Source organism: Ochotona princeps, chromosome 2 (genome assembly GCF_030435755.1).
Source record: "Ochotona princeps isolate mOchPri1 chromosome 2, mOchPri1.hap1, whole genome shotgun sequence".
In the NCBI taxonomy this organism is placed as follows: domain Eukaryota; kingdom Metazoa; phylum Chordata; class Mammalia; order Lagomorpha; family Ochotonidae; genus Ochotona; species Ochotona princeps.
Genome location: NC_080833.1, coordinates 112499126 through 112525223, shown reverse-complemented (window position 1 = coordinate 112525223; position 26098 = coordinate 112499126). Strand labels below are relative to the sequence as shown.

Below are 26098 nucleotides of genomic sequence, written 5' to 3'. Positions count from 1 at the left end.
ATGAACAAAAGAGAAGGTGTATATCCCCTTGTAAATTTAAAGCAGTGAAAGTGAGAAAGGAAAAATCAAAGAGAAAATGATTATTTATCAAAAATTGGAAGCAGAGAACTGTTCACTATAGTAAATTTGCGTACACCACTTGCCCTCTTTGAATGTAGATTTATCTCTGGCTAACTACAGAGAGAAAACATAATGAAAGATTAGATGGTCTGTTAGAGATAGCGATGCTTCATTTAAACTGTCCATTTCTTCAACTTCAACTTTTTAAGCTTCTGGATTTTATTTGCAAGGGATATTCTTTCTAGATAGCATTTGGTGGATGTGCCATTCATCTGAAGTAACTTATTGGCAAAACAGTCAATTAGAGGTAAAAAAAAAAATTAAACAGCATATGATTTCAATATTGAATCATGTTAAGGATAAGATTAGGATGGAGAGCCATTACTGCCTGTAAAGCAACTGCTCTCCAAACTCCTTGAAAAGGCAATGATTAATCGGATTTTTATAATTCCCCACCCTCCAGCCCATATTACAACTTATGTCACTTGCTAAATTCATCTGCAAGGTCCCAGAAGAAGTAGTTTGGGAAAAGATCTCATACTTCTCTCTTGATTTGGTAGGATCTGTTGATCAGGTGAGACTGCAGGAAAAGATTGTGCCTGTACACACAAATTAACAGAGCATAGGAAGTATCTGAACAAGATCAATTAGTGTATATGAAATGGAGTAATTCATGTCTAACAATAGAAGCATAACACAGGTCACAATAAAAAAATTTAGAATGTCATTATTAGAACTGTAATTTCCTCCTGTGTGTTATGTTTTAAAGACATCAGATATCCTTTTGTTTCTGAAGAGGAGGAATAGTACACATTGCACTGTCATTGTCACAGAAATCTCCTCACCTTTTAAAATAATAAGGTTTCAGGGCCCGGCAGCATGGCCTAGCGGCTAAAGTCCTCGCCTTGAACGCCCCGGGATCCCATATGGACGCCGGTTCTAATCCCAGCAGCTCCACTTCCCATCCAGCTCCCTGCTTGTGGCCTGGGAAAGCAGTCGAGGACGGCCCAATGCATTGGGACCCTGCACCCGCGTGGGAGACCCGGAAGAGGTTCCAGGTTCCCGGCATCGGATCGGCGTGCATTGGCCCGTTGCGGCTCACTTGGGGAATGAATCATCAGACGGAAGATCTTCCTCTCTGTCTCTCCTCTCTGTATATCTGACTTTGTAATAAAATGAATAAATCTTTAAAAAAAGATTAATAAAATAATAAGGTATTTATTGAAAATACCCCAAATGCCATAGGTTCAGAAAAAGGCCCTATAAATGGCCTCTGACTTTAGCCAAGACACCTTGAAAACCTGTATCCATGGGATCTGCCTAGAGTGACAATTGCTTTTATATTGTGAGTATTCCAGCCATGGGATACAAATAGTTGTGTCTAAAGGTAGGAGAGACACATTGCGTATTTTATTATCCACAAAGACCATGCTTCATTACCTATAAACTCTGATTTTCAAATTTCAGGGGAAATATCAGAAGCACCAATCCTTCAAAGCAGAGGTCGAAGCAAAATCAGGGGTCATTTCTGATCTGGAGGAACGGAGAGAAACCCGATTTGCCGAAGGTCATTTTGCCCATGAGACTATCAAGGTAACCATGTGGTAGAGCCTGAAAGAGAATTTTTAAGTTGTTGGGTCTTTTATTACAATGTTAATGAATTATATCAGATATAAACCTTGACATAAATGCCTTGGAATCAAGGTTCCATCCACTTACCTGTTATTGGGATTGATATTTAAGCTTTTCTTGAAAAATTTGGCAGGATGTCCTCATATTCCTTGATGTGGGGAAAATAACTTTCACTGGACGGCATCCCACACCACCCTAACCACTGCAGGATAATATGGTTCAATATTAAACACACTCACCCTATTCCATATTTCCCAGAAGAACTGGCTTTTCCAAAATCTTTTTTGAATTATTTCTTCTTGCTTCAGTGTCTCTGTCCTTTAATTCTTTTTTTTTACTTATTTTTATTATTATAATTTTGCAATAGAGTTCCATAGGCTCTGGGGTTCCCCTTCCTCCCTCCTCAAATCCCTTATCCTCACTAATTCCCCCCTTATTATTACAAAATTGTACTCCTTAATAAACCGTCACATGTCCATCTTTCTGCTATTTCAGTGTAACCTGACACTGTAGGTATAAACACAGATGCACTAGAGGTTAGAGATCAGGGTCTTCTGTTGACATGATCTATGACATTAAAAAAAAATGATCATTGCATTTTTCCTCTAAATTCAAGCTTCTGCAAGATACAAAGGAAGATTAAATGGCACAGCTATTTGAAAGAGCCTAATAAAACCAGCTAGTAGAGTTCTCATAAATGTTCTGATGAGGAATGTGTCATCCTCAAACTGCTATTTTAGCATAAAGATTAATTTGAGCTAAAGGCACTTGAGAAAAAGTAGGTGCAAGAAGGACATTCAATTGCTTTTAATACACAGAAAGTCAGAGGGCATATTTGGAAGTTCACGGAGGCAGTCTGTGCAGCCCACAGAATGGGAGCTTTGGGTGGTATAGAGAAAGAGGTCTGGGAAGTTATCAAATAGTAAGAGAGTTTGGGCGGTACTGGCTGTGCAAGGCTGTCTTGTGGAGGCTGGCCAGCCTGGCTGAACTGCTATGCTGTTATGCTGTGTGTTTGTCAGAGAGGTTGGCTGGTGTTGTCACAATGATTAGACACAACTGCTATGCCAGATCTGGCCTTTGTGGGCCATTTGGGGAGTCAACCAGTGGATGGAAGATTTCTCTCTGTGTCTCTTCCTCTCTGTGACTGTTTCAAATAAATTAATAAATCTAAAATTAATCTTTTTAAAAAATATTTATTATTATTGGAAAGCCGGATATACAGAAAGGAGGAGAGACAGAGAGGAAGATCTTCCATCCAATGTTTCACTCCCCAAGTGAGCTGCAACGGGCCAATGCACGCCGATCCGAAGCCGGGAACCAGGAACCTCTTCCAGGTCTCCCACATGGGTGCAGGGTCCCAATGCATTGGGCTGTCCTCGCTGCTTTCCCAGGCCACAAGCAGGGAGCTGGATGGGAAGTGGAGCTGCCGGGATTAGAACCGGCGTCCATATGGGATCCCGGGGCGTTCAAGGCGAGGACTTTAGCCGCTAGGCCACGCCGCCGGGCCCTAAAATTAATCTTTAAAACAACATGTAATAACCAATGAAAAGCATACAAATTTATGTTTTGCATAACAAAGATATCTTTATTAAGAAATGAAGACCTGGACAAGAAGCAAGAATTAAATGCTTTTATATTTGCTAGAACAAACAGGAGCTATTGTAAAAACATAGCTTATTTTTTCAGAAGGTTCAAAGAAGATATCAATAATTTTTAATGAAATTTGTTTATATAAAATTATTTCAGCTATGACTCACTGCCAACAAGTGAAGGCTGCAGTACTTTGAGGCCTGCCATACATGTGGGTGATCCACTTGGATTGAGTTTTCAGATCCTGGCATCAGCCTAGCAAAGCCCCAGGTGTTACAACAGGTCATTTTGGAAATGAACCAGCAGAGGGTAGATTTCTGTCTGTCTCATTTGCAAATACCTTTAAAACCCATTAACAAATGTTTGAAACATCTTCATTATCTGTCATAAATATTAGGATTTATAATTTTGTAGCATGAATGGTTTCAGGGATAGATAGGGTTCCCATGCTAATTAAGCAATGGAGAATAAGAAGTAAAAGACATGACATAGTAACCTCAGGTTCCCAGAATAGATGACACAATGTTTGGGGCTAACTTGTCATTCAAAGCCTTCAAAATATCTTACAATTCAACAAAATTTTAATTTTATTTTTTCTGACTAGTTTCTTACTTGTTGTCATTGTCTCTTACACTTTAAATACTCTCTACTTATTACCTGTCAAAAATCATCAACTTCTCTGTTCAAATGAGCAAGTCTTTCATGCATCCTTTCTCCTTTACATCTTATTGTTTTAATTATTCCATCCTATATAGTTTCAAAGCATTTTTCATAACTTTTTATATTGGAAAATCATATTTGGTTTGATTTAGTAGCTACATCTATTTTTATGCTATTTACTCCTTTATTTATTGAGAATCAATGTATGAATCAATGCCAAGAGGACCTTCTCTGCAGGTCCTCGTTTTACAAGTCTGAATCTGCACCTGTCTCATGGCCTTCATGCCTAAATGATTTTTTTCTCTTTTCTGCAAAGGCCCATCTGGAACAACTGCGCCATCTTTGGGATCTGCTATGGGAGCTGACCCAGGAGAAGGACTTCTTGTTGCTGCGGGCCTTGAAGCTCCAGAATTACTTACAGGAGTGTGCTGACATCTTGGAGTGGATCAGAGACAAGGTTTAGGACTTAACAACATGCTTTGGGGACATCCCAACTCTAGCAACTTATTTTAGACCACTCAAAAAAAGTGAGAGCTTCTGTTCCTAGACTTTGTCCTTGGGAAGAAAACAGAATGGATATTATGCAAGATAAAGAAAATGGAGGGGAAAAGACAGAATATATATATCTCCAATTGTAGAAAAGTCAAGATGTGCACAGACTGTGCATTGAAATTTGATCTATGTTCATCCTCCTTACACCAATGATAGCATCTTCTAGGTTTGCTCTCTTATGTATGTAGCCTGGTGGAGCATATTATCAATCCTTTCTCTAATCCCTTGAGTCCCAGTTCCTATATTTTATTTTGTTTCTAAAATGTTTTTTTTTTAAAATCTTACATGGGACTGAGGATCTACATAAGTAGTGAAGTTCTTTGTAGATATTTAGTAATATTGAATGGAATAGGACAAAAAGATGAATGTATTACTCCTGCTCCACAATTAAAAAAAAAGATGTTTCCATGGATTCTTGCCAGCAGTGCCCATGATTTTCTGAAGAAGTATTCCAAAGGACACGATTCCCTTGGCTAAGGTGTCACCTCAGGAAATACAAATTTGTTTTTGGCTCTTCCCAAGAGATGTTTTCCCAAATGTTCATGAAATGTACACAGGTTTTGGGCTTTGGACCTGTGTGAACTTCTTAATATTTTTGTTAACTCAATTAACATTTCTGTGTCTAAAGGAAGCTATAGTGACCTCAGTGGAGCTGGGTGAGGACTGGGAGCGCACAGAAGTTCTGCATAAGAAGTTTGAAGAATTCCAAGTGGATCTGGCAGTTCGAAAGGGGAGAGTGGATGAAGTCAACCAATATGCCAATGAATGTGCAGAGGTGAGGCACAGCAAAAGTCACTCAGTGAAAAGGGCTCAGGTGTTCAAGCGTAACACTGGGCACAGTTTGGTGGAATGTGAAGGAGCTGCATCTCTCAAATAAAATGGCCCGGGCAGTTTCTGCTCCCTTTGATTCCACCTCTTGTTAGTGCAGACCATAAAAATAGATAGTTGGGTGTTTGTGTATGTGTATGTGTAGGAATTAAATTCCAATGAGCAATTGAGTATTTCCTATTCCGTATAGTACAGTAATTGTTTGTCTTAAGGGAAAGTTTTCATTAAAAAAATAAAACTAAAGTAACAGAGAAGATAAAGTTGAACAATAATTATATGTATCTTTCATCTATCACCTATGATATCAGTAGATATACATGATTATTTTAGGAGAGTAGACACAGGCTTATGGTAGGAATAAAAACTCAAAGAAACTTGGAAGCCAATCTGAGAATATGAGTATAAATAGCAGATAAAATGAATTTTACATTGGGCTTGTGTTATGATTTTTCCTTTGTGGTTTCATTTTATGGACGATCTTTTTGTTAATGAAATCAGTGTTCTAAGAGGAGTAGGTACCGGAGTAGAGAAGAGAGCCTGTTTGTACTAATTTTTCCCTAGGCAATCTTTTTAATGGTCTCTAGATTTTCTCCTTCCATGTAACTTCAATCTGTTGTTATGGAAATTTTTCACTTGTCTACTACTTTCTAACAAACCACACAAAATGCAAAATAGCAATTTCACCTGTTCATAATTCAGTGGCTCAGATCTTTGAGGAACTCAGTGGGATCATTTTCCTGACGTCATTTTGTTTTTCCTGGTGGCTACACCTACTTGGTGGCTCACCTGGGGGTGGAGGAGCCAAAATGCCCCTTTTCTATAGCAAGGATATTTCAGCTTCCTTGGCAAGAATGATTAAAGTTGTCTCCATGTGATTGTCCAACCTTCAGCAGCCCAGGCTTGTTTCTATGTCAATGTACCCAGAGAGTAAGAACAGAAGTCAGAAGACTTCTTAAGCACCGGGTACTGATGTTCACTGAAAATTATTTCTCCCACATTCTGCTGGTGAGTGAATCAAAGGTCATTCTGAATTCAAGGCAAGAAAGGGCAGACTTCACTTTTGGAAGGGAAGAGTAGAAAAACACTACAGCTTTTCCTCAATGAATCACATAAAGGATGAAGGCAACAGTTTGAGGATGTCTTCTGCTCTTTTGGAGCAATTTTCAGCTCTAATAAGAACTAACCTAGAAATGTAGAAAATGCTGTCTGGACAGATTATGGAATTGAAGTCAAAACAGAAAGAAATGTGGACAGGAGGATAGGGAGTTGGAGATAAGAACCACTCAAAAACTCAAAGTAGGCTGGTGCTATTGCCTTAATATACTGTTCATAGATCTATTTGCTTCAGTTAATTTGCAAAAATAGCCTTAGATTTCCTTGCAATTATGTGAATATATGCATAGGTGTATACTTCTGTGATGAGGGAAGCACCATTCATTTGATTTGCAGCTGTTGGGACTATGAAAAAGTTAAGAACTACATTACTCATCACATTTTGAAAAAAATTCACAAAGGGATTCTGTCTCTTCCTTGGTTATGAGGATTACTGGGAAATGTAGCAGGCATCAAAAAGTTGACATGAAAATAACATTGCAGCCAGGCACCCTGTGTAGTGGGCTAGTCCCGTACTGTCAGTGCAGGATGTTTTATATTTTGTTAATGATGACAGTGAATTTCAGTATCTTGCTATAATGGCTATTGTGCAGCTATGGCAAAAGACTAACAGTGCAAAATACTTGAGCGATTATTCATACCACTCCCTGATTGCCTGACTCTGGCCCGTGGTTTCCTTCCCAGGAGAATCATCCTGAGCTCCCACTGATTAAGTCAAAACAGGATGAGGTAAACGCTGCATGGGAGCGACTGCACGGCCTGGCTCTCCAGAGAAAGGAAATCCTGTCTGATGCTGCGGACCTCCAGCGATTCAAAAGGTATGACTTTGAACACTGTGTAGTACAACACCCTGAAGGAGCCTTGTGTGGGGTTGTTTGTAGCAGGCTCATTTATGTATTTATTTATTTGTTTGTTAGCAATTGGTAGTTAAAACCTCAAAACAAATAGATTACTTAAGAAAACTGTGGTCCATTATGTGGCTAACATTGTAAAGATTGCAGGCCAGCACACTAAAAATTTGCATTAGTGGCCAACTAGTGAAGGAAGCTAAGCAGAGACAGTGGGAGTGAGGAAGGGTGATACCCAGACAGATGATAAATTGGGGGAGAAGAAAATTCAAGAGTCATTGACCCAATTTGTAAAGTGTCGCCAGAGGTTCATCTGTCAGGATGCCAAAGTCCCCTAACACTTCATTAGAAACAACCAAAAAGTAAAAACTCCTTCAATTGCTTTTTGCTAGACTGTAGGAGGGCAGAGGAATTGTTTTCTGGGTGGAGACCAGTCCTTCCTATGTGCTCTGTTGCTGCTGGCCCTGCAATGCCTGCCTTCTCACTGTTCATGTCTGGCAGGGATGTGACCGAAGCCATCCAGTGGATCAAGGAGAAAGAGCCTCAACTCACTTCCGAGGACTATGGCAAAGACCTCATCACCTCCGAGTCTCTGTTTCATAGTCACAAGGGCCTAGAGAGGAACCTTGCCGTCATGGAGGACAAGGTAAGCCACTGCTGGGGGAATTGCCGACCCCTCCAACTGGAAAGAATTTGGTGATTCTCCTTTTTAACACTGAAGCTCTACAGGGCACAATAAATTTGCAAAATCTTCAATGCAGATTAATTCTGTGGTGCTTGAATATACTTCCTCACCCTACTTTGTGGCTACTAGTTACTTATTTTTGTTCAAATCACTTTTTTAAAGATTTATTTATTTTTACTACAAACTCAGATATACAGAGAGGAGGAGAGACAGAGAGGAAGATCTTCCATTTGATGATTCACTCCCCAAGTGACTGCAACGGCCAGTGCTGCGCAGATCCGAAGCCGGGAACCTGGAACCTCTTCTGGGTCTCCCACGTGGGTGCAGTGTCCCAAATCTTTGGGCCATCCTTGACTGCTTTCCCAGGCCACAAGCAGGGAGCTGGATGGGAAGTGGAGCTGCCGGGATTATAACCGGCACCCATATGGGATCCCGGCGCTTTCAAGGCGAGGTCTTAAGCTGCTACGCCATGGTGCCGGGCCCATGTTCAAATCATTTTTATGTAAATGTATATTTTGTTTTATATTCTCTTGTCTTTATAACACATTTCATAATTTAAAAATTAAATAAAAATGCCGGCCAAGGTGATTTCCTAATCGGTTTGGAGAAATGCATCATGACCAGGGAATGTTTTCTTTCACTTAATGACACTGGCTTCTGTTGCAACTGAATTCTCTTTATGTTCTTCTTCATTGACTAGAAAAGGAGGACATTCCCTCTCCACCTTTAATAATGAACTTTGACTAATTTAAAACTAAATTCTCCTGTAGGCTCCCTTGTCATGACTGGAAAGCTGCTGCTTCCATGAGGGTTGGTATAGGCATATAGCAGCATGGCACAAATCCAAGCTCCTAAGTCATTTCCATCCCTCTTCCTCTCCCAGCTTTCATTACATTGTAAACCAATGCCTACTGAGGGCACTTGATATGCTGAATTATAGCCCTGTTCCTGGTTTTAGTTTTAGCAAACTTCCACAATTTTATTTGTTTCATTGTGTGTGTGTGTGTGTGTGTGTGTGTGTGTGTGAGTGTTGGCCATTTTTCTAATAACACAAACAGAATTTGATAAATAATTTTAATTATATTCCAAGCGCTTAATCTTATAATTTAATACAACGAAGGCACGAACGGACATATGAAGGCAACACATATCCATGTTTTCCCCAGTTTTCCTGATTCTTGGGAACTATATTGAAACAAATCTGGAACTACTACAATTTTCTTGGCCTTGTTGGCAAAAGTGTCTTTCTGACACCCACGATACTGTTTAGGGAAATATCCCAGAAGGGGAGAATAGCAGAATAGGTTAAACTTGGCTTTGACTCTTCATGGCTGAATGATCTGAGGAAATTTACTTCTCTGCTAAAAAAGCGCGGGGGGGGCGGGACGACAAAAATAATTTCTACCTCATGTCATTATCCAATGAGAAATGTAAAGTAAGAAAACAATTAGCACACCAAGAGAGAAAATAAGTCATAAATTGTTAGTGAAATACTGTATTCATGTACTAACTTATCAGTATGTTTATAAATTGTTGCCTTCCATATGATTGCTTTGTAATCCAGCTTCCACAAACCTTACATTCTCTGACAAGCTTCTTTTTCATCCTAAAGGTGAAGGAGTTGTATGCCAAAGCAGACAAGCTGATGATTTCTCATCCTTCAGATGCCCCTGTGATACAGCGGATGAAAGAGGAACTGGCCTCCAACTGGAAGCACATCCGTGCCTTGGCTACCATCCGATATGCCAAGCTCCAGGCTTCCTTTTGGTGGGGAATCTTTCCTTTAGATTAGTCTAACTGTACCTACAAGGGCCCAAGCATAATATGAAAACCAGAAATCAGAGTAAGGAGAGTCAACAGAGTGGAGCTTGGCTCTCCTGTCTGTTCACAGTATAGGACAAAGGAGCTTTACTTTGCCAAGTGAAGTCCTTGTTGGAGCCATGGCCCTGCTCAGCAGCTCGCCTCCACCTTACCACTTGCCTCTGCCATGCTCAGTTAGTGCAGCTATAGAATTTGATAAAGTCTGAAAAACTGAACACACGAAGACAGCTGTAGCCAAGCAACTGAAATATATGTCCAAGTAGAAGAGCATAAAAGTAGTGCCAGAATTATCTTAAAAGCAGCAACAGCTCTGATACTAAAGCACATTTTCAGTTGTTAAATCTTACCATTAGTAGTTAAATCTTCAGAGTATTGTATTTACCTGATAACGATGTAAAAGCAAATGGTGAACATTTAACTGGCTTGAATTGGAAAACCATTGTAACAGTTCTCGTTTTTATTAATAGGTTGGTAATGAGCTAACATACACTAGGAATCCTACCTCTAATCCCAGCTCCCTTTCTCTAAGGAGCTTCCAGTTATTTCTATAACATGGATTTATTCATCAGAAGCACTGGGAGTGCTTCACTCTGTTTAAAATACCACTAGAGTAGGCATGACCTTGTGGTGTTGGAGAGATTTATACTCAGGCACTACATCACACAAGTGTACCTACCTTAGGAATGAAGCTTTAGCACTGCTAAAGCTATTTTGCAAATAACAACAACAACAACAACAAAAAACCCACATCAGTGGAAAGGATGAGGTAGAGTTCAGCTGAAGAGTAAATACTTTGTACAAGTTTACCCAACCCAACGCTCACTCCTTACTAAAATTGCTTTTCCCATCTGGCCCACCCTTTTGGTGCTTTACCTCAACTTTCTCACAGGTATCAGCGATTCTTATCTGACTATGATGAGCTCTCAGAGTGGATAGAAGAGAAGACAGCCTTGATCAACGCTGATGAGCTGCCAACAGACGTGGCAGGTGGGGAAGCCCTGCTGGACAGGCATCAGCAACACAAGGTATGGCGCAAAGGTCATCTTGGTGGGGAGCGATGGAGCGGACTGGTTCAATGGCAGGAATAACAGTTCCTGCACCTTGAGACACTGTGTTTTATGACCACAGCATGAAATTGACTCTTATCATGACCGATTTCAAACTGCTGCTGAGACTGGGAACGCCCTATTGGATGCCAATCATGAAGCGTCAGATGAAGTTCAGCAAAAGGTAGTCTGGATTACCAGGTTTTCTGGATTTTTTTCCCCTCATTGAATCTCACTTTAATAATCTCTGAATAGGAAGTAAATACAAATCTTCTGAATATTTAATAATATACACACCTAAGTTTCAAACCGTTCCCTCTCATAACTACTTTAGCTACACTGCATCCTTTGGGACTCTCAGGATATGATGAATGCTTCCTTACCTTTGAAACTTCTGCTTTATTAACCTGCTGGTTATCACCTCTCTGGAAACTCCCATACCATATAGCCTCATCACGTATGCTCTGCCTTATTCCATTCCAATGCTTGTTTGTGCCTGGGAGAGTGTGCCTTATGGACTTTTGGTTCGTGAAACTGCCTAGAATAGTGCCTAGCACATGGCTGGCCTCTCTACCTTTTCTTATTGCCTATGTGTGACCTCACATCAAACTGAGTCCCTTACTTGTTCTGTCTGTATTTCTGAAATTCACTTTTAAAGCAATAAAGCTGGAAGCAGTCATAAGTACACTGACTGGTGACATAAAGTTTGCCAGCCTCCAAAGCTCCTGGGTCACAGGTGCTCACCTCAGCCCCTGCCCTGCAGAAGCTGTGCTCTGTTCACAGAGCCCAAGCACTTAGTGTCTCTGTGTCTCACTTAGTTCCTTGTGCAGGTTTTAGGACAGTGTTACAGGTGAGACTGGAAGAACTGCATTCTGAATTTCTTCAGGAACTCTGTGATGATATAGCACAATTTTTTTTGAGTCCACAGTATTTGAAGATTTAAACCAGTATCCTGGCATTCTTGAAATTTGTGTTGCTTTTTGATGAAGTTAACAACAACATTTAAGAGATGTTGTAATTTTTTTTGAGCAAATACAGGGCCAGAAGCACTTTTTTTCCTGTGTCTAAGAAGTTCTCTGTTCTCCTTTTCAGTAATTTACATAATTTTCAGAATAAAATGCAACTTCTCAGACATTTTAAGTGCTATATAAACTTGAACTTTGTGAAAAGTTCACTTTTCTGTCACTGCATTTCTTTCCTGAGTCTGCTGCATAATCTAACAGAGACCTTTAATGTGGATTTTTTTTGAAAAAAAGATTTATTTATTTTTATTGGAAAATCAGATATGCAGAGAGGAAGATCTGTGTGTTGCTTCACTCCCCAAGTGGCTGCAATAGCTGGAGCTGAGCCAATCAGAAGCCAGAAGCCCAGGGCCTCTTCTGGGTCTCCCACACAGGTGCAGGTCCCAAGGCTTTGGGCAGTCCTTGACTGCTTTCCCAGGCCACAAGCAGGGAGCTGGAAGGGAAGTGGGGCCACAGGGACACAAACCCATACAGGAATCATACAGGCATGGTCAAGACGAGGACTCTAGCTGCTGGGCCACAGCACTGGGCCCCTCTCTTGTTTTTATGTTCTTCTGTTACCTTGATACTCCTTTCTCATCTTTTATAATGCTGTCTGGTAGAACAGCAAATTCTAATTTCTTAATCTTTCTACCCAAAGTTACTATTTTTAAACTCAAAAAGTGCCTTGTATCTTCTTTATGGCAGTTATCTATTTTTCTTGTGCTGTGATCAGTAACTGGAACCTGAAAGTGAAAAGCCCATTTCCCTTTACTCAGCTTCTGTATCTTTAAAATGACTTTACTTTTATTGTTCAGGAAAAACAGTTTATTTAAATTAAATATCTTCCTGATACATTGTGTCTTCCTTTCAAAAGATGGCAACGCTTGATAACAACTGGGCCGCCCTGCGGAAATTGTGGGAACAGCGACAGCATCAGTATGCGCAGTGCTTGGACTTGCACCTCTTCTACAGAAACAGTGAGCAAGTGGACAGCTGGATGAGCAGGCAAGAGGTAACAAGAGGGCTCTCCCACTCTGTAGAATCCATTCCTCTCCCCTGTTATTTGCGATACGACTACTATCAGCATCGCATCAACTCTTTCTATGCGAACATGGCTGTTCCAGGAAATCAGGAATGATCCATGAAAAGAAGAAAAGATGATATCTTTATATAAGGATTCTAATCGACAAATACAGATAAAAATATTTAAGAGTGTTGAACACAGGATTTAATATTGAATTGGTAAGGGGTCAAGAAGCCAAAATTGTGATGAGTTAGGCAGGGCTCTTCTGAGAAAATGTCTTAAGTAATTATCTGAAGCCGACTTGAAAGCTCAAGCACACGTCAGCACTGCTGGGAGGGTTCTGTAAGGACAGAGTCAGTAACTGAACAACCAGGTATCATGAGCACATTGGGAGGAGGGCTGAAGATCGTGGGGTCTGAGTCTCCCTACACTGTTGTAGATTGCGCTGTTTCTTACCTTGCTCTGTAGCCCCAATTCCTCAGTCCTGGGACCATCCTTCAGATATTCCTGGAGAAACATTGCTCCCAGTGAGACACAGATGGGATGTGTTTTCTGTGTTTCACAGGCTTTTCTGGAAAATGAGGACCTGGGAAACTCTCTAGGCAGTGTGGAAGCCCTTCTCCAGAAACACGACGACTTTGAGGAAGCATTTACTGCCCAGGAAGAGAAAATCACAGTAAGATGATCTGCCTGGTGTGGCCTTCTGCTTCATGTCTGCAAACAGCATCTCCTCACATAAACGTCTGTAGATAGAATATCTTTTAATGTCAGGAATAATATGAGGATTATTTTTACTAAATGTAAACTTATTGTTTCTTGTTAGTAACATTTACTTATATGTGTTAAAACTTAAATTTTGGCCTTTGCTTTCTGATGAGATTCATAGTCTTATTTTATATTAACTAATGGCCTAATCTCACTTAATAATGAGATGAACTATAGAAAAAGAAAAACATCAAAGTTAACAGGAATATAGGCAATGACTATTATCAATAATCAAATGTCAGATAATTTAATTTTATAAGCATAAACAATGTTTACACAACATGAAGGCTGAAACTTAACAAAAACTTTTCTTTAGGAGAAACAAAATCCAGAAAAATCACCTGTTTATTTCATTGGCACGTTTATTATGCTATAAAACATATTTGGAAAGGTTTTTAGGATGCTAAGGCATTATTTTTCTTATAACATGATAGGACAAACAGATACATAGTTAATAAATGGACTGACTACAGAACATGGCTATATTATTGACAGTATTTCTCTGTAATTATTTAAGATAAATAAAATGCATCTTTGGTGACGTCTGAAAACATTCACTCTCATGTACTTTAAAATATTGTGACACACAGAAGGTGACTAACACGCCTAATGTGTATATTTTGAAAACAATTATTACAGAAATCGGATGTAAAACATGGGTCTTTCGCCCTCTAATTTGTCCTTCCACATTGCTATGCTTCATTTTTAAACTGCTGTGTAACTGGCTACTTCTCAGCAGTCACTAAGGGAAAAACACTTCTTTTTTTCAGACGTTAGACAACACTGCAACAAAACTGATTGATGATAATCATTATGATTCAGAGAACATCGCTGCTATCCGTGATGGGGTATGTCTGAAGGCCAGGGCTTCTGCCTGGCTGAGCGCTGGGGTCAGGGATAATCTTTTGGGTCTGTTGACAAGGGCTGTCGATGAATCTCTTGTGTCTATACTTGCCTTTAGCATCAATTTACTTATGCTTTTCACAGCTGTTAGCCCGGAGGGATGCTCTTCGGGACAGGGCCGCCACTCGAAGAAGAATGCTGGAGGATTCTTTGATTCTACAACAACTGTTCCAAGATTCAGATGACTTGAAAAACTGGATCAACAAGAAAAAGAAGTTGACAGACGATGAAGATTACAAGGTAGGCAATTAGAATGCTTATCACTAGACACACTTGTTAGGATGGTAAGTCATTTCGTGGAATTACCATATGGGAGCTGAGTGAACTTTAGTGTTCAGCTGATGAGATGTCTTGTATATATGAAGAAACAGAGACACAGAGAAAGGTAAAAACATTCCTAGATGTAACTGAATCACAGGAATCTAACTTTAGGTTTGCCCATTATCCCTTTTCACTGGCACAACTTCCAGTAATCCTTATCAGAATGTAAGAAGGAAGGCCTTGCTCCTTCTTCTGATTTTTAGTGTCCCCATTTCCTCTAAACCTTTATAGTAGAAAAAGAAGTGTCTAATAACAAGATACTACAATTTTTAAAAAGTGTTGAAATTTTAAAAGTAATCTGATGTTTCTCTAATGTAATCTTATAAAGTTTTGTAGCTTATAGACAGCAATCTTGTTTTACAAATGAGGAAGCCAAGATCTGAGTTGCAAAATCTATCATCAGTATTTGTTCAGTAATTTAGATGGTGGTTTAACACAAATCTTAGAAGTATGAGTTCCACAGAAAGTGAATCTAGATTTGAATTCTCTCCATTATTTCAATTTCTGTGTCTCTGGAAATTCCAAAGTTGTCTCTGAGCTAGATTTTTGTTCCATGGAGCTGAATAAAACATACTTAAAATTCACAAATCTTACATGACATAAATTGTAATGCACACACATATACATGGAAAACTTCACATTTATAGTCAAGATTAAAATTAGCCTCTTGATTTCTAACCAACACCTATGAAGTGTTTACTTTAAAAATATATCAATATAAAGAGAATAGTTTTACTGTATTTCATGCATATGATTGTTTGCTTTTGTAGCTATCAATTCATCATTAACACACATCTTTTTTTAAGATTTATTTATCTTATTGGAAAGCCAGATGTATAGAGAGGAGGAGAGACAGAGAGGAAGATCTCCTGTCTGTTGATTCACTCCCCAGGTGGCCAAAATGGCTGGAGCTGAGCTGAGCCAAAGCCAGTAGCCCAGATCCTCTTCTGAGTCTCCCATGTGGTTGCAGAGTCCCAAGGCTTTGGGCCATCCTCTACTGCTTTCCCAGGCCACAGGCAGGGAGCTGGATGGGAAGCAGAGCTGCCAGGGTTAGAACCAGCACCCATATGGAATCCTAGTGCGTTCAAGGTGAGGACTTTATCTGCTAGGCCACCTCACCGAGCCCAACACACATCTTGGTCCTTTTCTTCTAACTTCACAGAGTATCTTACTGTATGTTTTACTCTGTGAAAGTAGTGGGTGTTCCCTGGAGGAATTATGGTTCCAGTGTATGTAGATGAAATAGGTCTCTGAATGAACCAAACTTTGTAGTTTCATGTATTAAGAGAGGAACTAAAAAACAAAGTCTTTCATGATAACTGTGATTGCTTGTCAATATGTGTGTAGGGTGACATACTCAAAGCCATCTTCAACTCATATGCAGGCTCAGTTGAAATAAACACTGCATTGATTAAACTTGCCTATCATGTTCATAAAAATGGGATTGGTCAGATGTGTCCCCCAGCCTTTGGACGTGGACAATTTTCTTTTACATTTTCTTTGTACACTTCACAGACTTATAGTGAGGAATAAACTCATTCCTTCAAAATACCTCCACACAATGATTCCTTTGATTGATGATTGGTGTTTTGAACTTCCTTAGGATGTGCAGAACTTGAAGAGCCGGGTTGAAAAGCAGCAAGTCTTTGAAGAGGAACTGGCAGCTAATGAGATCATGCTCAATAACATACAAAAAACTGGTCAGGAAATGATTGAGAACAATCACTATGCCTCTGACAGTGTGGCTGCTCGTTTGAGTGAAGTTGCCAGTCTGTGGAAGGAGCTGCTGGATGCTACAGAACAGAAAGGTGAGACACAAGAGGTTCTGTGAAGAGACGAATTCTTGTAAAACCTTTCACTTTCATCTTTTGCCACCGTGGATTTTCCCGATGAGCCCTAAGAGGTGGGTTGCCTCCCATTGGTTACCTTTGGCTTCCTGCTTGGTCAAGCAGCTTATAAGATTCAGCACAAATGTATCACATGACAGGTGAGTACTAATGTATTTTAGTTTTTCTTCAGAAGTGAAGGAGTGTTTTCAGCCATGTTGCTTTCTCACTCTTCACTATTCTTTCTTCTCTTCATGAAACATGAACCTTCATGAAGCATGAATTCAGTATAATTTTGTATTTAAATCTATTGGTCTTAAATACAATTTAAGTCCTATAAACCAGGCAAGACACTATAACCCAAGGTATTAAATTAGACTTTAAAATATTGGTGATCTCACATATGATAATCGTATACCGTGCTCTTACACAGCTTCATCACTTGTAGCTTTTTTTTTTTTTACCTGTGTGAAAGTGTTCAGCTACAGACTCTAAAAGTTTTTTTTTTTAGCATGTTTGCTTAAATAATTTCCACTTAACTTTTACCTGAACTCTTTTTCTGGAAATTAATCAATAGTTGTCTATGATCATGCATAAAGAGCTTCTCTATTATTGCCCACCCCCAGCCTTGCTAAGAACGTGACTGTAATTGTCACAAAACAAACAAACAAGAAAAAGATATGACTGTGCTTGTTGCAAAAGAAATCCGTCATGCTAGAATTTTGAGTGTCATTCTGATTTGGGGTTCAGGAACAAAATATCAACTCAGAATGTCTCAGTGAGTTGACACTGGTATTTGCCACCATCAGAAGACACAGTGGCTGCTTTGTAGAAATAATGTAAATAATTCGCATAAGGTCATAGAATTAAGATTTTAGCTGAACAGTGCAAATAATGAATGCATTTTATAGAAGAGGCCTGAGTTGTGATGAAGAAAGGCAGCAAAATTCATGAAGGCATTTCTAAGAAAACTTTCCGTATTTCATATTGCACTGACCATGCGTATTATGCTTCTCCTGGAGAATGTCATGTCTTCAGTTTTAATCCATTTCTAAGAGTCCTGAGTGTATAGTAAGAATGATATGCAAACACTCAAGAAGCTTAAACCATGACACAGTAGAACTTTGCCAGGGAGTAGAACTTACTCTTCACCTGTTTTGCGATAACGTTATTATGTTCAAAACCAGATATCACCACGATTCTGAGTTTCCTCTGATTTCTCAAATGATCCTATTAGACAGCTTTCATGTTTTCCTCCTTGGAATATCAAAAAAACTTTGTTGTTTATTGAGGAGAGGTATTTCAGACTTTGTACAGCAATTACAGTTCTTAATACCTTATATCTAATATCTTCTCCTAGGGACCCAGTTGCAAGAAGCTAACAAGAAACTGCAATTTGAAAATAATGCAGAAGACCTGACACGTTGGCTGGAGGAGGTGGAGGTGCAAGCTACCTCTGAGGATTATGGGAAAGCCCTGACAGATGCACAGAATCTACTCAGGAAACATGGCCTCCTGGAATCAGCCATGGCTGCTCGTCAGGTTTGTAGTTAGCTCTGCGGGTCACAGTTGGCTATTGGTGTACATTCTCCAAGCATATTGACAATAGTTGCTACTCAGAAAACAAGAAACCAAATGTAGAGTTTACAATTTTGGTTGTTCAGCTTCCTCTTTCCAGTATGTCCTCCAATCCAGCCATTATCCTGAATGTCCAGTGTCTGTTGTCAGCTGATTTTGACTTTCACTGCAGAACATGAGCTTGGGAAAAAATTGCTTTTTTTCTGTTCTAGTATTTAGGAATTTAAACCTTAAAAACATACCTTTGTTTCCAGTGACTAAAATTGAAACCCAGGGAGATGGATAGACTTTACCCTGGTCAACAAACTACCAACAGAGTCAGAAGGATGACATAATTTTTCAGTTTCCTAGTTTCAGGGTTATTCCCCACAACATCCCACTAAACTGTCACTAAAAGTGAAGAAATACAATGAGTTTCCGCAACATATGAATTTTGGTAACACATTTGGAAAACCACTTTCAGTTGACTTGATTTTTCATTCATTTAAAAATTATTCCACCATTTCCCAGAAGATTCCCCCTAGTCTGTCATGCTGAAATACAGTATTATGACATCTGCTGTTTGGTAACAGAAAGCAGAATAAAATGCAGAAAATGTGTCTATAAACCTACATATGTCATATATAAGATTTATATATAACTATATATGTAGCACATATGTTTAAAACTGTATAATGTTCTGATGACTCACTTGATTTTAAATAAAACAAATGGCTGGAAGTAAGAAGTCTGTGCAAAGATGGCTTTGAAATCTATATGGAAAAAGAGTTGAAACATATTTTCAAATGAGGAAATGATAAGGCTGGTCCCTTTTGTTGAAGGATTACTTTTATGTATAAAAATAAGCAAAAAGAACACCTTGAAGAAGATTAACACTGTGTGTGCATGCTTTGAAAAAAATAGATGTGTGAACCGTACTTGGAAAGCGGGGGCATCTGATCACAAGGCATTGGTCTCCTGATTGAAGAAGAAGCCAAGAGACAGTGTTTACAAAGGAGATTTTTGAAGCATATTATTGAAGTAGAAAATATCTTCAGGATCCTCTAGATAACAGAGCTCATTTGACAGATGAGTGCACTGAGATCAAAATAGGTGAGCAAGATTTCCAAAAAATCCAAGTAGCAATTGATGGCAGCCAAGAGCAGCAGCCAGCTCTCCAAACTTCTTGTCTCGAGGCATCCTGCATGACTTAAGAGGCTTTTTATAAAGAGGGCCGATTCACAGATGGTGATGATGAACTTTGCTTTTAAATCACTGTATTATACTAGCAAGGTATTCAAACTACCCCAAGAGATAGGGACAGTTAGTTAGATTTTAATTTATCATCAAACTTTTGTTTCTTTATGGAGACATGAGCATATGTTTTTAAGATGTTACTTATAGTCAGAAGTTTGTTTTGAAACCTCAATATGCGGGCCTGGTGGCGTGGCCTAGCGGCTAAAGTCCTCGCCTTGAAAGCCCCGGGATCCCATATAAGTATGATTTGTCTAGTTTCCTTGGAGCTTTTATAAGCATTTCTTCTTCTGCAATGTGGTTTGCAAAATATTTTTTTGTACAGACCTCTTGACTGGATGAGGTGATCCTTCATGTAATCTCTAGCCTGCACACACTCTCTCTGTCTCTCTCTCTCTCCATTTAATTGATTTTATAGATCCTTCTTACTAAACGATTGGATTTTCTGGCACCCATTCCATTTTCCTCCTAGGATCAAGTGGACACCCTGACAGATCTGGCTGCCTATTTTGAAGAAATAGGCCATCCTGATTCTGGGGACGTACGGGTAAGGCAGGAGTCTCTGGTGTCTCGCTTTGAAGCTCTGAAGGAGCCACTGGCCACCCGCAAGAAGAAACTTGTCGACCTGCTCCGTCTGCAACAGATCTACAGAGACACAGAGGATGAGGAGGCCTGGATCCAAGAGACTGAACCCTCAGCAGCCTCCACCAACCTAGGTTAGAACAACGCAAGCCAACAGAGCTCCAAGGAGAGGAGCGAGATGTGCGGAGTGTTCTAGAGATTTGGGATATGGTAGTGAGCGAGCAGAAACGTTGCTCTCAGTTCTTTTCATATTCATGAACATTTTCTGGTATCCTGTAAACATAAATATAAATCATTCAAATTCATCTTCTAAAACTAAACAAAAATGATTTGTTGAATTAAGGAAAAGCTAGAGTATTCAACTTTTCGCTCTTGTTCTAAAACGTAAGATATTGTAGGAGTCTTTGAACAGTCATGACTAATATTTGCGGCACCAAGTATTTTTTTTTTTAATTTGGCAGCCACCTTTTATAGCTTTATGGACCATTGTGTGGGTAAAAGGAGCAAAATAATGATACATAAAGGTGTCTTATCCTTTGGAAATAACTGGTTAGTCAGTGTCAGTAATGAAAGCTTTTAGTTATGTGTAAAATAGAATACACATACATGTAGCATGGCTATCTACATAGGTATGGGGAATAGCTGAGTGAGACAGGCAGTAATGCAAATGAAATGATTATTCTGGGAAAACTTCCTAGCAGAGAGAAAAAGTCTCATATTTATCAAGAAGATAGAGTTTCTGACAGGCTGTTTTGACATGATTAGGGTACAAAATAGATGAATTGGACAGTAGGAATGGAAAGAGAGGGAATTCACAGTAGGTAGTAGATTTGAGTAATTTTAGTTCTGGCAATACAGCATTAAAAGTTATTACTAATCTTTACCAAAACAAACAAAACATTTAAACTTGTAGCAGTGTGTTTTTTTCATGATGACGCAAGTCATATTTAGAAGACTCAGCAAGCAACTTTCTGAAGTCCAGAAACTTCACTGTGTGAAATGGAGCGTTGGGGTTAGAGAGTTGTTTATCTTTCTACCCATCATCCAAAGACAAAAGTGATGTCCTCATTGTAGTTCCTTAGAATAATGAACTGCATTTTTTGAGGACAAAGAGGCAGAAGTACTAAGTAGAGTAGAATGAATTCAGCCAGGATGGTTTTAGAAAGCTCACTCAATGATCAGAGGTTCAAAGTGAAGAAACTGATTCAATGGTTTTACAAAGTTGGGGAGGTTGTTTCCATTTACCACGATAATCTAAACCCTTGAAATTCCTTTTTCTATTTAGGCAAGGACCTGATTTCCACCAAGAATCTTCTAAATAGGCACCAGGTCATCTTGGCAGACATTACCAGCCATCAGCCACGCATTCAAGCAATAACAGAAAAAGGAAACAAAATGGTCGAGGAAGGTATGTATGATTCACATTGACATGGCCAAACATCACTCTACCAGACAATGGGGAGGAAATTTGTGTCATCTGCAGTCTTCATTGTAGGTTAAAATATCGGATCCATCTGCCATCTGATGTTGATATTCTTTGGGAAATGTGTACATTTCAGTTATAGGAATCTCTCAGTGTCATGAGGCAGCTCTCTTTACCTTTCATAAGATAAGATTGTGAAAATGTTTTTAAGTAAAACTTTTTCTGTGTAGTTTACAGAATTCGTGTCCTAAGTTCAAAGGCTTTGTGGGACAAATCAGGTCCCTTTTTCATGTGGGAACGCCTAGTTCTGGGAAGGCAGAACTTTGGTTAACAGGGTTTTTTTTATTGTGATGGTATAGCATGGCCTTTGTTTGCATTTGCCCTTGTTGAGTTTCAATCTCTCCTTATTCTGGCGTTCTACATTCAGAATCCTCAGATAATGAAATACAGTACTCAAAATTGAACATTGTAGGTCAAGTTTGGAATGAGTAATACGTTTTACTTTGGGATTCTCCCTATACTGATCAAAGAACTTACATTGTCATCCAGTTTTCAAATATGTAAGTTAAAATTCGCAAGTTCAGATCTCAACTAAGTGACTCAAATCAGCAAGTGCTTATTTGGGATTTCTGCAGTACTGTAGAAACTTACCTTTTTTCCTTTCCAATCTTTGACCTCAGTTGCGTGTTTTGCTTTTTTTTTCTTTTGGCCTGTCCAATTATGTTTCCGGTCTTTTGAAGCTTTCTTGACATATGCATACACATTTGCATAAGGTATTTTGATGACTTTAAGTCTTTGTATTGCAAAGCACTCATTTTATTCCTGGTGTTGTGGCCTAGCTATAATCTCTTATTTCTGAATTCATTTTGTTGATGGTATTAGGATAGTGGAAACTGTATTTGCTAATGGTGTTTAGGGAAGGAGTCTTTGGAAACTCTTTAGGTTATATTAGGTTATTAGAGTGTCTCCATATATATATTTTTAATACTGACATTTCAACAAGGAAGGGGAGAAAGACCACACAGATACAGACTTTCATGCATACTCCCACCACGATATAATGTAGCCAATGCAAGTCCTTGGCAAAACCTGTGTTTGCCACATGGATTTGAATCTTCAGAACCATGAGCCAAACAAGCCTCTGCGCCATTTATTTATTTGTTTTGTATTTATTATTATTACACTTACTTTTCATGATACTTTTTTTTAGGTGCAGGGATGTCCTTCCATTATCTCTTCCTCTCTCCCCATTTTCTTTCATTTTTTTTATTATATTGTTGACAATCTTTACATAGTTAATTACAGCAAAAAGGTTCAGGGGTATAGGGAAGTGGGTAAGACTATTATGTCCATATTGTTTCCTTCTTGTATCTGAGGTTAAGGGGGATATTGAGGGAGAAGCCCCACCCAGTTTTCCACCCACCCCAACTCCCAGATGTGGGGCATGCTCTGAGATTCTTGCTCAGGTGGTTTTAATAGTTCACCAGTTATGAATCGCTGCCATTTTCGCCACTCCCAGCTCAGTCAGGTCGTTGAAGAATCCACTAATTGACATAGTCCATCACAGAGTCTTCATTTGCCCAGTATTTTGCTGCCAACATATAGCTGAGGTGGTTGATTGACTTGTTCTTTTTTCTGTCTTTTCTTGGCTAGGGTTCTGAGTCCAGCATTTCGATTGGGGAGATCCCCAAAGAAACTTTGAGGTATTCCCAGCCCAGATTCTTATATGTTCTAGCAAGCACAGGGCCTGGCACAGTCCATCTCCATGATCAGCTAGTGGTTGTAGTTGCTGGGTTGGTTCTGTGTTCAGTCCCGACTTCCACTGGAACCAATGGGTGTTGCAGTCCAGCCTGGTTCTGCCCAGCACATACTTGGCCCTCACATAAACCAGTGAGAGCTGCAGCCTAGTCGGAGCGACCCACAATAACCCCCACCAGGCGCACTCCCTACCCTGGTTTGCCAGTATGTATAGCAGACTAGTCCAGGCTGTCCCACATCCCATTTGGCTCTCATACCAGTCAATGGGTATTAAAGCTTAGTTCCATCTAACCAGCTCAACTATCCAGCCCTCATGGATGTTGTTGCGTGCCTCTCTGTCTAGCCACCCCAGCCCCATCCTAGTTTTCATGCCCTCCCACGGGAGTAGTAACCCAAGAGGGGGGACCCACTATTTCCCTCCCAGGTCTCTCTCAATCCTGGTTTATGCATTCTTCGGGTGGTTCTGTGGTTTGACTTGACAGAATTAGCCCCCAGAGCCAGCTTCTGCCATCTGATGCTGTGGCTAAGCCCCAGCAACCCTCACCCACTCTAATTTATGCTTGTACCAGTAGGAATAATCAGCCCAGCCTGGCTTTTCCCTGATCTAACCCACATGCGGCACACAGGTGTTGTAGCCCTGCCTAGTTTGGTCTGTCCTCATCCCAGCTCACGCTCTCCAGTGGGAGTAGCTGTCTAGCAAGTGGACCAGCCCCTTAATCCCCCTGCCAGCTCTGCCCCTCCCTTCCTGGTTCTCACGTGTGCTGGTTGGGTGCTGCAGTCACATCCAGTACAGGCAACCTCACCCTGGCATTCCATATTGTACACTGGTTTTTGTCATGACGAAACCTGGCTAGACCCACACTCTGTTCTGGTGTTTGGATTTGCCAGTGGATGACAAGAACTGATTCAGCCTGGTCTGCCCCTGACCCATGCCAACTGTATGCCAGTGGGAAACTTTCCATGGCCTATTCTGGGCTGTTTCCTATCATGCTTCTTGCGCTTACCTGCAGGGATTGTGTCCTGCCAGAGGAGTTGCCCAGGCTCCTCCATCAGAACCCCTCCCAATGCCAGATTTTGCGCATACCAGGGGGTCCATGAGCCAGCCCTACCCAGTTTACCTCCTGTTTTAGCAGGAACAGTGGCTTTTCTTGGCTGGTTTTCAACCCTTTCTGGTTCTTGTTGGATGTTTCAGCCCAGCCATGGCTCGTCCATACCCACATACAGCTCACGCATGGCTAAGTAGGGGGTTGAGACCTAGCCTAGTCAGTCCCACATCTAACCTGGTTCTCCAGGACACCAGACGGTGTTGGGATCTGGTCTGGTGCATCCATTTCCAGTCCACATTAGTGCCACAGGAGACTACAACTGTTTCCTAGTTAGAACGCAGCCCCCATTCCAGCACACGAGCCCCTTGGTGGGAACCTCAACCCAGTTTGGGTGTCCCCTTAACTCCCCAAACAGGCCCACTCCCAGCCACAGATCACGCGCATGCCAGTGGCTGCTCTGACTCAGCGCGGCCCAGTCCCTCACTTGTCCTGGCCTCCGCCCCAGACACTTTGGCTTAGCATCTTCGACTCATACAGACCAGTAGGTGTAAGACCCCAGCTCGGCATGATCTGTGCTCCATCCTGGCTTCTAATTTCGCTTGTAGGCTAAGGTTTGCTCAGTCCTACCCAGTACATCCTGTTCCATTACCAATTTACACATTAGGCAACTGTTGGAGCTACTTTGCCCAGCTTGTCTGACCCCCAGGTCTGGACCACATGTTCACCAGCGGGAGCTATGACTCCCCAGGAGAGTTTCCCAAGTTCCTCCACCTGATCCACTCCCAGACCCAGTTCTCATACATGCCAATGGGTTTAGCCCAGTGCCCGGCGCAGTCTGGCCTTCCATTTGGCCGTATATGAGCTGGTGAAGGTTGCAGCCCGGCCCAACCCACACCCTATTCAGGATGCACATTCGGGTGCTGCTGCCTTGACAAGTCCAGACTGTTGCGGGTTCCTTTACCTGTTATTGATGGCAGGTTCCTTGGTCACACCTAGTTTAATCCAAAACCACCCAAACTCTTGGGCTTACCAGTGGGGCTAGACTTTCCACAGGGTGTGGCCCACACATGCCACACAGAATCTACCCCCGGATATGGCTCTCAAGTGCTGCTTAATGTTATGGCCCTGCCTAATGTGACCAGTCTCCTGATCCATCATTATGTCAGGTAAAAGAATATCCTGCTGGACAAGCCCCGAGCCTTAGCTTTTGCATGAACTGGGGTTCACTGCTCAGCATTGTTAAGTGATTACAAGTTCTTCAAAGGAAGCATTACTGCCAATGGGAATCTTTAGGATTGACTCAGATCCCAGAAGCATACTGGGATCAACCCGGAGCTACCTAAGCAGCGATTCAGACAATGAATACCCCAGAGGTCCCCAGCCGAGTGGCCAGCAGGCAAATGGCACACTGGCCACCTGGGGACAGCTCACCACATGCACATGGTGGCTGGAGTCGGGATCCGAGCAGGACGCCCCATCGTCGAGCCCACCAACGGCCTCTCGGCTGCTGGAAGTTTAAATCCCCAGGCCCAAGGTCACTCCTCTCCCCAATCCCATTCACTGACCAATGAGGGCGGTGGGTGGGCCCCAGACCTACCCAGTCACGGAGACTTCCCCCCTCGGTGTACTCACTCCCAAAGGAAGCAGCACCCGAACCCAGGCAGGCCCGGGGACAGCTCACCATGTGCACATGGTGGCTGGAGTCGGGATCTGAGCAGGATGCCCCATCCTGGAGCCCATCTCTCTCCCCATTTTCAACCTCCCACCATATTTTGCCAAACTATTACAAAGTATGATCTG

At 40.9% G+C, this 26098-nt stretch overlaps 1 protein-coding gene across 1 annotated transcript in view; it reads left to right on the top strand.

Annotated features, from left to right (window-relative positions):
• Positions 1-26098, top strand: part of SPTA1 (spectrin alpha, erythrocytic 1) — a 76148-nt gene that overhangs the window by 2169 nt on the left and 47881 nt on the right. Inside the window, exons 3-18 of the mRNA XM_058660488.1 lie at positions 1528-1653; positions 4259-4399; positions 5123-5269; positions 7120-7253; positions 7785-7929; positions 9581-9735; positions 10679-10814; positions 10918-11019; positions 12714-12851; positions 13429-13539; positions 14399-14476; positions 14616-14771; positions 16456-16660; positions 18039-18220; positions 19962-20205; positions 21357-21479. Coding sequence (XP_058516471.1) covers positions 1528-1653; positions 4259-4399; positions 5123-5269; positions 7120-7253; positions 7785-7929; positions 9581-9735; positions 10679-10814; positions 10918-11019; positions 12714-12851; positions 13429-13539; positions 14399-14476; positions 14616-14771; positions 16456-16660; positions 18039-18220; positions 19962-20205; positions 21357-21479 — 2323 coding nt within the window. The remainder of the gene's footprint in view (positions 1-1527; positions 1654-4258; positions 4400-5122; positions 5270-7119; positions 7254-7784; positions 7930-9580; positions 9736-10678; positions 10815-10917; positions 11020-12713; positions 12852-13428; positions 13540-14398; positions 14477-14615; positions 14772-16455; positions 16661-18038; positions 18221-19961; positions 20206-21356; positions 21480-26098) is intronic.